At 34.4% G+C, this 14,483-nt stretch overlaps 1 protein-coding gene across 2 annotated transcripts in view; it reads left to right on the top strand.

Moving 5' to 3' along the window:
- The window catches only part of tnpo1 (transportin 1), a 41,831-nt gene that overhangs the window by 2,921 nt on the left and 24,427 nt on the right, over positions 1–14,483 (top strand). For both annotated transcript variants that reach the window (XM_056458079.1, XM_056458080.1), the window contains exons 2-5: positions 131–206; positions 3,025–3,174; positions 5,987–6,093; positions 13,602–13,735. In XM_056458079.1, the coding sequence (XP_056314054.1) occupies positions 131–206; positions 3,025–3,174; positions 5,987–6,093; positions 13,602–13,735 (467 nt within the window). The remainder of the gene's footprint in view (positions 1–130; positions 207–3,024; positions 3,175–5,986; positions 6,094–13,601; positions 13,736–14,483) is intronic.

Genomic DNA, 14,483 nt, shown 5'->3' with positions numbered 1-14,483 from the left:
TAATCATCCATCTGGTGTAAACAGCAAACAGTCTGTCCATAAAGCATGTGCTCTGAAGCACATTTCCGCTGCTGTTTGCATTATCTACTGTCTCTATGGTCTCTTTGCCTTTTCTTAATGTGCACCACAGAAACTCGAGCAGCTCAATCAATACCCGGACTTCAACAACTACTTGATATTTGTGCTCACAAAACTAAAAACAGAAGGTAAGCTTTTCATCTTACCATTAATGGGGTAGGGTGGCACAGTAGCTCAGTGGTTAACACTGTCGCCTCTCAGCAAGAAGGTCACTGGTTTGAGTCTGTTGGCATTTCTAAATTGGCCATAATGTATGAGAGTGTATGGGTTTCCCAGGATTGGGTTGCAGCTGGAATGGCTGGGTAAAACATATTCTGGAATAGTTTGCATTTCATTCCGCTGTGGTGACCTCTGATAAATACGAGACTATGCTGAAGTAAAATGAATGAATTAAAGGGGTAGTTCACCCAACAAGTGAGGGGTAAGTAAAACGATAACAGATGTTTCAGGGGTTTGCAATATTGACGATAATATGATTTTTTTCTTTATTTTAAAATTAAACAATATATTGCCAAGTGGGTCTTTGTACCTTAGCTCCACCACAAATTAATAAAAATAACACAAAAACTGGCAGTAGGTGGTGACAAGCCTTAATAAGTCTTTTATTGAATCATTCATTCAAATGATTCATTCATAAAGGCTGATTCCTTAACCAAACCAAGTTCAGTTCAGTTATGAAACATTAAAGTGCTGCCATGAGGCATGCATTTATTCTGCTACTGATTTGTTTAAAACTATTTTTGTTGGCAAAATGCAGAGAAAATTGGGCAAAAGCTTTTTTTAACTGTCATATAATTTATTATATAATTTTATCATATATATATATATATATATATATATATATATATATATATATATATATATATATATATATATATATATATATATATATATATATATATATATATAATGACTATGTGTAGTGGAGGCCAGGCCAGCTAGTGAAGTGGTATGCAGGTAATCCTTACTTCTCTGACCTCTAAAGATGCTCTAATGACAAATGCTAGAGGCCTAGGTCTTTAGCCTCCTTGTTAGAGCAACTGACTTCCTTGCAGAAGGTTCCATCCCAGCTCGGAGCGGGTTGGGTGGTGTTGGACTGGCAGGGGTTACACATGCTCACATGTTGATATTTGGTCAATTTTAAATGCATTCGTAGGCTTCATTGCACAGTAAACACTTTATTAATGTGCGCTTCTCTTATTTTCAGCGTATATGTCATAATTATGATATGATTGTAGCTTATAAATAATGCACATGTGTTTCGTGTGTATCGAGATTATGTAATTAAGGATGCCTGGGCTAAGAGACAAGCATCTGTAAAATGTGGGTCATGTTAATTACAAAGCGGTTAAGTAATTGTAATGGTAATTATAGTTCAGCATTATTATGCCTGTATGTGTCAGTGACCTTTTTCTTATTTTTACAGACACTGACAGTGACAGACAATTACGTGCAATGAATTTTTTTGTTGTTGCTCTGTGCTGTGGTTGTTTGTTACAGTTTATGAGGTTGACATGACAGTTTGTTTATAAGATAATTTTATGTTCCAATGACTGGACCTGCTATAATGGGAAGCAGTCGAGCTGGCTGTCTGAAGCTCAGTTGTCTCTGTGGTGCTTTCTCTAGCTGGTGTTAGTTCAGGTCAGAGGTACTGTAATCTGTCCAGTGCACTAGGAGCTTAACTGCGCTGACCTTTTGAGTCTGTATCCCCTGACAAGCCCCAGGTCACAGAACATGTTTAGAAAATGACACTAGCTCATTCGCTTCTCCCTTTTTCTTTTATAAATTAGCCTAAGGTTTGATTCAAAACAGAAGATTTTTTATTAAGTGTCCACTAGACGAGTTTAGATTTTAACAATAAGGACTTTGTCAATGCTGCTGTAGATGCAATTGACAATTTAAAATCTTTATTTTGTGGTTGTTTGTTTAAGCAATATAATATAATATAATATAATATAATATAATATAATATAATATAATATAATATAATATAATGGGCGCTATATAGATATATAATATAAGAAGGTCGTTGGTTTGAGCCTTGGTTGGGTCAGTTGGCTTTTCTGTGTGGAGTTTGCATGTTCTCACCCCTGTTCACGTGGGTTTCCTCCGGGTGCTCTGGTTTTCCCCTTAAATTCAAAGACATGCGCTGTAGGTGAATTGGGTAAGCTAAATTGGTCGTAGTGTATGAGTGTGAATGCGAGAGTGTGAGGATGTTTCCCAGTGTTGGGTTGCGGTTGAAAGCTCATCCGCTGTGTAAAACATATGCTGGATAAGTTGGCGGTTCATTCCACTGTGGTGACTCCTGATTAAAAAAGGGACTAAGCCGAAAAGAAAATAAATGAATGAATAATATAATATAATATAATATAATATAATATAATATAATATAATATAATATAATATAATATAATATAATATAATATAATATAATATAATATTATATAATATTATATAATATAATATAATATAATACAAATGTTAATAAATAATAAATAATAAGTATAAATAATAAATCCACTAAATGGTTTCAGATGAATTAATTTTTGTTATTTGGTTGGTTGTATCAGATATAAAGTATTTTATTCAAAACATTCTGGTCTGGGCTGTAGTTTTATTTATTTTAGACATTTACATTTGTTAACATTTTTAGAATCATTTTTGTGATTGGCAAAAAAAATTAATTCATATTGTATGACATTAATTGTTTTATATTTTATCATGTTGAATGGTCTGGACAATGTTTTGGTATAAATGTGAAGTAATATATATCTGCTTACATAAAGTTCTACTGTGTTCCTACAGTTGTTTGTTTCTTTCAGTCCTCTAATGCTGATTTTGGTCTGTGCTGAGGGCTGCATTTTCCACCATATTTCTGTTTTCTTTTCTTTTTTCTACAATGTTTCTGAAAGTAATGCTTTCAGTAATGCCCTTTCTGTCTCCTAGATGAACCCACTCGTTCTCTCAGTGGTCTCATTTTGAAGAACAACGTTAAGGCCCATTACCAGAACTTCCCAAACGGTGTGTCCGACTTCATCAAAAACGAGTGTCTGCAGAGCATTGGAGATTCCTCGCCGCTCATTAGAGCCACAGTGGGTGAGTACAGACTTACAGACCATCACTGTGTGGCTCTGAGCCACAGCTTTTGCCATCACACCATAAACAATATTATGCCTTGGGGCTCTGTAGATGGCTTTGTTTTGTTTTTGATGCAAGATCATTTATTGACTCTGTGTGACAGAATGGGTTTTTGCTCTCCAAAAAAAGAGACAGGCAGGGGAATAGAAAAAATGCACAGTTAAGAGACGTGAGCTTAGGACGTGTCTTTATGTTTGAGATGCTGCTAAAAATGTATGACATGCATGCTGTGGTCAAGTGCATGTTTAAATGTGTAAAAATATAAAACAAATAAACAGTGGAAAAGCAGCATAGTGAAATACAACTAAAGGTTAGCCTTCGCACGGTCGCATATCCCTCGCCATGGCTGACACCGACGTTGACGCGCACCTCTTAAAAAATTTAACTACACATTGCAACGACGCATAGCGCAAGCTCTGTGATTGGTTGGCTTGGTAGCTGTGAAGAGTGAGGGCAGTGCTGAACAAGTGTATCTGTCTGCGGACTGCAAGACGGGGGTGTAAGATGAAGGGGTGTAACTTGTGGTAAGTTAGAAGCATAACTTGCAGTTATTGAGATCCCATTGAACCGTCAAGATGTCACTACGAGATTTTGTTGGCAAAATGGTGGAAATGCTTACCAGAGAACATTTTCATCAAATGTTTTCTCCAAATTTATGCACAACCAATTTATTTGATATATTATTATATTCATTTATTTAGCAACTAACAGTACAATGGCGCGCGTGTCAAGTATGAAAGCCTCCGCAACTCGTCGCGCAACAGTTAAAAGCTGTGATGATTAGGTTAAGGGTTAGGGTAGTTGTAGACATTAATAACTGTGTTGGTAGAGTTTAGGTTTAGGGAAGGTGTTGACGTTAAAAACGCTGATGGTTGGGTTTAGGGTTGTGGTAGGAATCCACGTTATTAACTGATGGTTGGGTTTAGGTGTGGGGTGGGTGTAGACGTTAATAACTGATGTACAGCACCATCTTGCAGACAACATAGTTTTGACATGGCTCCATAAATTCAGATTATGCCTCTAACTTACTACAAGTTATGCCCCGAAGGCCCCTTCATGTTACGCATCTGTCTTGCAGTCCGCACACGGACTTGTGCTGAGAGCCGCGAGCCTGTTGGAGCGAGTGTTTACAAGAGTCAAGTCCTGTGAAGGAGCCCCAGATGGAAACATTTGTTTTGTGTTTACTTTATGATTAAAGTTGTTGCAAATCCGCTGGTTCTCGCCTCTGAATGAGTTGTTGTACATTAGGGTAGCGTTAAGAGAAGCAAAACACTCATGAAGAAACTTGATACAAAGAAACATGTAACATAACCTACTGCCAGCTAGCGTTCAGGAAGTGTTATTGCAAAGCAACACAAACAGCATGCAGAAGTATAAATACACTGCTACGCACAAGGCATGCGCTGTGGGTCACCGCGACCGCTCTGCAGAAGTGTAAATCAGCCTTAATGAACTATGCTTGTAATGAACTATTAGTGAATGTTTGATATTTTGTGTTTTATTTGTATTTTACAAAATGCGTATTGATGTAGTAGCCTATTAGTGTGATACTTTTGTCTTTCAATTTTTTTCAAAATATTTGTCTTATTTTAGGGGTGCAGATATCTGAAAAGATTTGCAAACATAGTATAAAGTATGAATTAAAGCAAATAATAATAAATAAATAATAATAATTATATATATATATATATATATATATATATATATATATATATATATATATATATATATATATATATATATATATATATATATATATATATATATATATATATATATATATATATATAATTTTTTAGACCGTTTCAAGATTTTTTAAATAAGTGTTTATGGTCTATTTCTATGGTCAATTAGCTATTACTAGACTACTTCGTTTTTGGAAAATTTATGTGGAAGTTATTTTCCTATTTTAGAGCTGCAGAAAATAATATTCAAAGAGAATAGTTCAATCTACTTATTCACTTTTTGTCTTTTGAGTTGACATTTAGTCAAGTCTACGTTTTGACTAATAAGAAGTGTTTAGTGTTTATGCATGTATAGATGTGTGTATGTGTGTGTGTATCTACTTTTTCAAAAATGCTAACAATATTACATGAATTATTTTTATGTAGTTTTAATTTCTGTTTGTTTATTTGTTTTTTAGCATACTACTTAAAGAAATCCTGTAAACATAAAAAATTGCCTGACAGATGATGATTTTAATATTATTAGTGAAATGTCATTGTTGAGATGCACATGCATGTGTGTCAATTTAGCCACATAATTGAACCAATTATCTGAAAATAAACATGAAGCCTTCTTTTCTTCATTTATTAGCTTAATTAATTCCTCAGATCAAGCCTAATATTTGTTTTGTTTGTTTTATTTATTTTTGTATTTGGTTTTTATTTACCAGCCTTAGTCATAGAATGAGCTATTTATGATGATTGGGATTAGACTGTGATGAGATATGCAGTGCTGCTGTGTTTCTATGGTTACCCAGCATCTTGTGAAGCACTGCTTAAAAATCTATCATTCCTGCTGGGTTTTTTATATTTAGCTTGAATTGTTTTTAACCTGTAAGAGTGTTTTCCTGCACAACGATGATTATAATGAGTTTATTTTATAGTATAAATAATGCGAGTTCAGATATGTTATCAAATGTAATTTAAGAGCGTGACTTATTTATTTATTTATTTGTCTATTTTTCTGGTTGTTGGCAGTTGGTTATGTAAACTGCAGTGTAGGCTTGTAAATGGTGCATTATTGTGCATATGTTTGTGTTCTTCAGGTATTCTCATCACAACTATAGCCTCTAAAGGGGAGTTACAGAACTGGCCGGAGCTTCTGCCTAAACTTTGTTTACTGCTGGACTCGGAGGACTATAACACTTGTGAAGTAAGATACACACTTTTTTTTTGTCCTCAAGCTGTCTGCAGTCCCTTTTCTCATCAACCTGGCATTATTATCTATCTATCTATCTATCTATCTATCTATCTATCTATCTATCTATCTATCTATCTATCTATCTGTCTGTCTGTCTGTCTGTCTGTCTGTCTGTCTGTCTGTCTGTCTGTCTGTCTGTCTGTCTGTCTGTCTGTCTGTCTGTCTGTCTGTCTGTCTGTCTGTCTGTCTGTCTGTCTGTCTGTCTGTCTGTCTGTCTGTCTTTCTGTCTTTTCTTTCTTTCTTTCTTTCTTTCTTTCTTTCTTTCTTTCTTTCTTTCTTTCTTTCTCTCTCTCTCTCTCTCTCTCTCTCTCTCTCTCTCTCTCTCTCTCTCTCTCTCTCTCTCTCTCTCTCTCTCTCTCTCTCTCTCTCTCTCTCTCTCTCTCTCTCTCTCTCTCTCTCCTCTCTCTCTCTCTCTCTCTCTCTCTCTCTCTCTCTCTCTCTCTCTTCTTGTAAGATGATGGATGTGGCTGACTTTGTCTAAAACTCTGATGTAGCTGAAAGCTTCATCTCAGTATTATAATCAGGGTTTCTAAAGCGCACACACTGCAGCAAACCTCCATAGGGAGTTTCGCTCTGTTTTGGCTTCATTGTGTAAAAGGAATGTACATCGCCATCATATATATATACATATATACATATATATATATCTATATAATATATTATATATATATATATATATATATATATATATATATTACTCCTCCAATCCCAAAAAGTTATAAAAAAGTGACCAGAGGACAATAAAAAAGCATCACTTTAAGCACCAGTTAAATTTAGAAATTTGCAGTAAAAATAAAACTTTGCTATTGTTATTATTTACTTGTGCATAAATGATGTCTAGTTTCAGCCTCCGCTGTGATTATTTATGCAGTAACATTAGCATCAGTTTGAATGACTTTGTTTTGCTGACGCATGCATGTGAAACAAGCCCTGAGTGTCTGGACTCAAGGCTAAGAAGATGAAGTCTTTGACATTGGGTCAGTATTGTACATGTGTGTATATAAACCCATGCTGACACAATCCTGTCTCTGCTTTAACATAGCATAGATTAAGTTGGCACACTGGAGCTTTGGCTTGGACATTGTAAACTTTGCTTGACCAAATTGTGTGTTGTATGACTTCCCTGGCAATGCTTTTGTTTGTGTTGTATAGCAGACACTGTGACCACAAGTAAACACACACACTTGTCACCAAGAGATGCTACTTTTATGTACCTGCGTGTAGTAATTGAGTAAATTTTGTTCCGCACTCCCACACACAAACAAAGAGACTGAGCTGGCAGCACAATGCTCTGCCCTGTGTGATTGCGAGACTCTCGCTGAGCAGGCTTGTTAGCACAGATTGAGGTCAGTTATTTTCTACTGTGGAGATCAGATGTGATCACAACTGATCATAGACACACTGGAGAGTGGAGACTCTGCACACTTCAAGACTATCCACACTTTCAGAGTGTCCCGTCTTTCTCTGTACCTAAACATTTACTAGAAACAAAACAAAAAAGGGGGTTGCACCGCACACTAGGATCTTAAAGGGATAGTTCACCCATAAAAGAAAATTGTCAGCATTTACTCATCTTGTTCCTTAATTGTTTGAGTTTCTTTTTTTCTGTTGGACACAAAGGGATAAAAAAACAGCCATTGATTTTCATGGTATTTTAGTTCCTACTACGTATGTCAGTGGCTGTTTTTTTGTTCTTCACAATATCTTGTTTTGTGTTCAACGGAAGAAACAAATTCAGAAGTTCAGAACCACTTGAGTGTGAGTAAATAGTGTTTTGGGAGGTGAAATATCCCATTAATGAAATTTAATCAATTAATTTCAGCACAGTGCTTTTTTTAGAAACTAATGCCAAATTAGAAAAACACCAACAAACAGATGCTTGTTTGAATTGTTTAGTTGAATTGCTTGTTTCAACAGCAGCAACAATAACAATAACAATAATACTAATAATAATTTATTTTATTCTGTTTATGCAACCATTTAAAAGTTTTGAGGATTTGTTTCCCTTTAAGAAATGAATACTTTATTTCAGCAAGTGATCTACAGTATACAGTAGTTAACATTCGAAGTGAATACTAAATGTGTTTCAAAATTGTCCTAGGACACGAATTTGGGTGCTGTCCAATAGTTTTAGGACACCTTTAGGTGATGATCTACTTTAAACGTTGACTACTGTATATTATATGTGTAAATACAGTGCTCAGCATATATAAGTACATCTCTCATTTAAATTAATATTTTCTACAGGATGCTTTACAATAATATATTTGTGCATTTACATTAGTTTAGTCAGTACTGAAGCTAATCTAACAAAATACCTTACAATAATGGTTCAAAAATTAGTAGTCTAAATTTATATGTTAGGGACAAAATATTAAATAACATTTTCAAAAAGCAAAAATCAAGAGAAACAAAAAATATATACAATTTTGTTGAAATGTTGTAGTTTATTTAATTGTATCATCTTTCCATTTCTTTAGATGTTCTGTGACTAAAATATAATTGTAATTAAATAAATCTGTTTAATAAATCGGTTATGTTCATATGCACCAGTATATATTACCATATTCACTGAGAAATGGATAAAATGGGGTGCACTGTATAACAATACAATATACAGTAGATAGAGACACTCTATACCAACACCAAAGTTTGTGTACTTTTTTTGTAGTTTTGTACTTCGATTTGTTACATTTATTATAAATAACATTTCTTATTGTATCTGCTATTTATCACGTTTTTAGGTTTCAGATTACACTCATATTGTATGAGTTTGGGGTGTGTGTGGAATGTCTCACTCTCTGACAGTAATGATTGGCAAATCATCACACAACATGTGGTCTAACTATGTTGAATATGCATCTATAATTAGTAGTGTGCATGTGCCTGAATGCAGTTACATCAAAGTTGCCTCTGAAGAAACGCTGACACACCCACTCTTTCTTCAAACGCCATGCTGACTAAGAGAACCATAAACCAGTCCTCCGCAGACATGAATGTGATCCTCTAGCTCAACCGGTTGAAGCATACTGAATAAAGGACATCAGAAGAGAAACGGAACACTCATATATAAACAAATGGGAGAAATATTAAGGCTCAATATGGTGTTCACTGGAATGACACTTTTGAATATACATTTACAGTATGGATGGCTGGGCAATATTGCAAAAAAAATTGTGTTCCATATCATTCGATATCGACATTTAGGAATATCAGGATTTTTTTTTAACTAAGAACATAACTAAGGCAGATAGTTTTAATAGTCAAAAACAAAAGTATTTAAACAAAAAAATCTGATCAAACATAAGTGTTAAAGAGACTCTTAAACTTGATAAATAAAATGTTACAAAGTGTGTGCAATAGTAAAGCATAAATACTGAACAATCAAAGCAAGTTTTAAGATGTCAATAATAATGATACAGTAAACCTCAAACTCTGTCAACAGCACAAATTATGATAATCAAATCTGAACTTTCAAGTAAAGGAAATAACCATCACTATTCAAATACATATAGTCATTCAACTTCACAATTTGTAATGTTGCAATATTACCCCCTATGCTAAAAAAATCTTTCAGATACAGCCAAAGCTTTGCAAACTCCATTGGATAACACGCCAACACTATACCTCTCTGGTACAGAACTGAACAAGACACTTGATCCTACTTCTATAAAGAGACATCATTTCTTATCTAGCAAAAAATGCATTTTGCTCAACTGGAACCAACAAAGACCTCCAACATTTCAACTGTTCATACAACTCCTGAATGAAACGATGCTCTTGGAACAATATACATGCTACTTGAGAAACAAAAATCGACAAACTTGTGTCGCTGTAATTCGAAATGCTTAAATATCATTATTAATAGGGTCTTTTTGAGATTCTACATTTGCCAGAGGTTTCCTGTGAGGATTTGATTTAGGGGGTAGGGTGGGGTAGGACCGTATCTTAATAATTAACAATTTGTATTTTATAAAATACATTAAGCCTATGGAGTGTCCCTGTAAACCGTGTATGTGTACAAAGAAGAATCCACCGCTGTGATCTTCAGGTTTGGCATTTGGGGCCTCATGTTGCTACACGAAGTCTGAAGCATTTGAGAGACATTTCCAGAATGTCAGGGATGACTTTATTTAGCTTGGCCATAGAGTGGTTTTGCTCTCAGTAATGGGTTTAACACAAGGATGTCATATGTCATCTAGTTGGCATGGTTAAGATGTTCCTGACCTTTGAATTATAGATTATTGGCTGAAAGAGGCTATAGCCTACACTGACCGTTAGATGAGCACACTGGTACAAAAATACATGTAAATATGATAATTACTAATGTGTTTATTGTACAGCAAAGCCCTTTGTTTAGGTGTAAAGGTTTGTTTTTGACGGTTTCTCATAAATTCAGATTTAATTTTGAATTATATGTGCCCTTTTTATGCTGTTTTTAAGCTTTTAGGAGGTGTCCTGCAAGAGGTTTACATTTATAAAACATATAAAAATAAAACTTTTTAATATTCTCATTAAAAACATTTCAGAATCATTGCTTCTTGCAGTGTCTGAAATGGTTCATACAGATATTTTGGTACCTTTATACCTCTTTTTGTAAGTAGTTCATGATTAACTCTTTCTTTTTTGAAGGCACAAAGTCTATTCAGAATGTTTTTTGCTTATTATATTCATTATATTTATAAACGGCTATATTAAACATAATATCTAATTTTATGAAAGCATAATGGGGCTTTTTTTTGTGTCAGTATATGAAACTCTCCAAGACGATGCAAATATAGAATCTACAAATATATGTTTCGCAGACTGTCTTTTAAACCCCGTATAAATAATCCAAATAGAAAATGGACTGCGTTTATACGCTGGGGGTAGTGCTTGGTGTTTTGACCTTGAGAGGCTGGAGGCTCTTTTCTCTGAGCTCTCTCCTCAAAATGTGCCATCTCAAACCAAGTGCAAGCTGACAGTGGAGACAGTTACCATGGCGACAGCCGAGCCAGACAGCTCGTTGGCACTGCGCCGCTTGTGCTCGTGACCTGATTAGATTTCTTACAGGTGGACTGTCTATGAGCTCAGGAGGAAGTTGATGTGTCGGGTGGGTGTCTCTGCTGCAGCGTCTGGCTTTGGCATTGTTCTCCCACAATGTCTTTTCTGTGATGCTTTGTGTAGTTAAATAAGATGCTGAAATAGTGTGTTAGACTCACCATGAAATCAAAATTGACAATTCTTTTTTTTAAATAATGCAGTGTTTATTGGCCTGTGATGGTTATATGTTTTATGTTGTTGAATCATTGATCAGAGTATACTGGATTATCACAGTATTTTAATTCAATTCAATGCTCTTTATTTCTATAGAGTTTTTACAATGTAGATTGTGTCAAAGCCGCTTAACATAAAAGATTGTAGTAAATTGAAACCGTGTCAGTCCTGTTTTCAGAGTTTAAGTTGAGTTTAAATTAAAGTTTAAGTTAATAAATTATTAAAAGAGGTTTAAAAGATGAACAAACATTAGTGCTCTTCACACAATAAGTTTAATGGCTTTCAAATAATAAAAACTCTTTTACAATACCCTTTATCTATTGAAATGTCCTGCTTTTAATGTTTGTAGAAGACTTTTTTTTCTGAAGTGAAGTCACTTTTTCAATTATTTATTAAAGTTTTACCAGAAAAGGTTTTTAAATTGTTATATATTATTGTTAAAAGTCTGATATTAATGTTTGTGTGTCTGAATGTCTTTGTTGTAGTTATTATTTTTGTGTCATTCTGAATTGTCTTTGCACGGAGCTCACATGAAATTTAATAGAAGATATGACAAAAGAGATACTACAATATATGTCAGTAGACCAGTAGCACAAAACGTTTTTATCTTGTATTAGGAATTAAGGTCTGTGTACCTGCCTATAACATCAAACTGTGTCATCATCAGCTGTTCCTCAGTTTTGCAACGTTCCTGACAGTAGTGATAAAAACTTTACAAACCTAGAAAAAGCAACACGCAGCATGCCCAACCTATGGGTAATTTTTGATAGCCATTATAACATAAAATAGGAAGAGCTTTCTCAGCCAAGAACAGATAAAATTGCTGTAAACAATAATAGAAAATAAAAAGAAAATAAATATTTGAAAAGACTATTTTTTATGTTCGTGTGAAGGTTTAGATTTGGCACAAATGAACCGTTTGTACATTTTTTTCTGTTTTGAAAGCAAAAACGAGAAAACCAATTATACAGGATACATGGGCCCGTGTATCATCTATTCATTTGATTATTCCATTTATTCTGGAAAATGAAACACCAGGAAAAACAATCAATATTTCATTTTACTGTTTATTCTGTAGGCACAAAAAAATCGTATGTTATCCTGTTTTTAACTTAAACACAAAAAAAACGAAATAATGAGTCAAAAAGCGTTGCATTTATTCGTTTGCTCAAAAACAAACACCAAAAAACAAGATTTCAACGTGTGGGCATGGACGAGAAAAATATAATAAATTGCAAGCGTATATAAATGCAACAGAGCAAAAAAAAAAAGTTTATTAGACATTTCTTTATAGTTTTCTGGGAAGTCTAACAGTATTTAAATATATAGAAATTGAGCAATCAAACGTAAAATAACATGGTCATCATTGGATAAATAATTTTATACAAAAATATAAAAGTAATATTTAATAATATCTCTATCTTTTAATCTTTAATAAACAACCTAATTCTGCGGTGTGGCTTGAGGATATACAGTCCGACTTATTAGCCCCCCTTTTAATTTTTTTATTTTTAAAAATATTTCCCAAATGATGTTTAACAGAGCAAGGAAATTTTCACAATATGTCTGATAATATTTTTTTCTTCTGGAGAAAGTCTTATTTTTTTTATTTCGGCTAGAATAAAAGTAGTTTTAATTTTTTTAAATCCATTTTAAGGTCAAAATTATTAGCCCCTTTAAGCTAGTCTACAGAAACAATAGTCTACGATAGTCTATGATACGAACTTGTTCTACAGAACAAACCATGGTAATACAATAACTTCAACATTCTTCAGTCTTCTCTCCGTTAAACAGAAATTGGGGAAAAAAATAAACAGGGGGGCTAATAATTCTGACTTCAACTGTACACATTGCCATATCAATGCTCAAATGATATATTGTTCAGCCCTACTGCATTGCCTAAAATCTAAATGTACCTTTCAGTGAATACAGTCCATGATCCAGCTGTGAACTTGAGGCAGCAGCAAAAATATTGTGTTTTATTTCAGTAATGTTGGCTACACATCATGCTAAAAATAGCAGTGGAGTGTCTGTTAGCTGAAGGCCTCTGTGTCACTCTCTGACACTCATGGCTGGTTAGAGGACATCGTTTGATTGATTGATTGTGATGGAAGTTTTCTAGATAAAAATTCTGAAGTTGTTCGGTGAGAAGGAGAAACGTGTATGATTTTGCCGGTTTCAATCCTGCTGTGTTTGTCTTCCAGGGGGCTTTTGGTGCTCTGCAGAAGATCTGTGAGGACTCTGCCGAGATCCTAGACAGTGACATGCTGGAACGGCCTCTCAACGTGATGATCCCCAAATTCCTGCAGTTCTTCAAGCACAGTAGCCCCAAGATCAGGTAAGGGAAGTTGGATACAGCATGGCTATTTGAAACCATGGGCAAATTTATTTAGTCTGGCGCTGTCATGTGCTTCCATTTTTACTACACAGATGCTGTGGCTGAATTAATTCACATTTACAAGTAAAATCATAGAAATGAAAAGATTTTTGTTTGTATTTCAGACATAAAACTAAGAGCTCCCTGACCCTCCAAAAACAGCCCGAGACTTTTTTGAGACATTATCAAAACATTCCATGTGTCTTCAGTGGTTGAACTTCAATCATAAAAAAAGCTTCTAGAACACTTTTGACCACTACCACTAAAAAGAAAAAAAGAAAAAATGGCTTTGTTTGTTCACCTATATCTTCCTCATCAGATCAGGGTGTGAGTGTTTACTACAGGCAATACGAAGCTTGCATGTTGCACAGCTGACTGTAATGACAATACATCATACTACTCGTAGTAAATGCATACCCTGACCTGTAGAGAAAGAAGATGTAGGCTTTGTTTGATTACAATTGACCCGACTAAAGTCACTTGAGGCTATCTTTTTCTTTTTTCTGCACTTTGAACATCTCTGGACGGTTGCTGACTATTGAGGATTAGGAAGGTCTTAGATTTCTTCTAAAATATCTTCATTTTAGTTTAAAGGCAAGACAGGTCTCAGAGGACTAGAATGACAAAAAAAATGAATTTTTATTTTTGGTTTAACCATTTTTTTAAGATTGTTTAATTGCACATCTTGTTATGCAATCCAAAAAACTCC

This window comes from Danio aesculapii, chromosome 5 (genome assembly GCF_903798145.1).
Source record: "Danio aesculapii chromosome 5, fDanAes4.1, whole genome shotgun sequence".
Lineage (NCBI taxonomy): Eukaryota > Metazoa > Chordata > Actinopteri > Cypriniformes > Danionidae > Danio > Danio aesculapii.
This window is presented reverse-complemented; position numbering and strand designations above follow the sequence as displayed.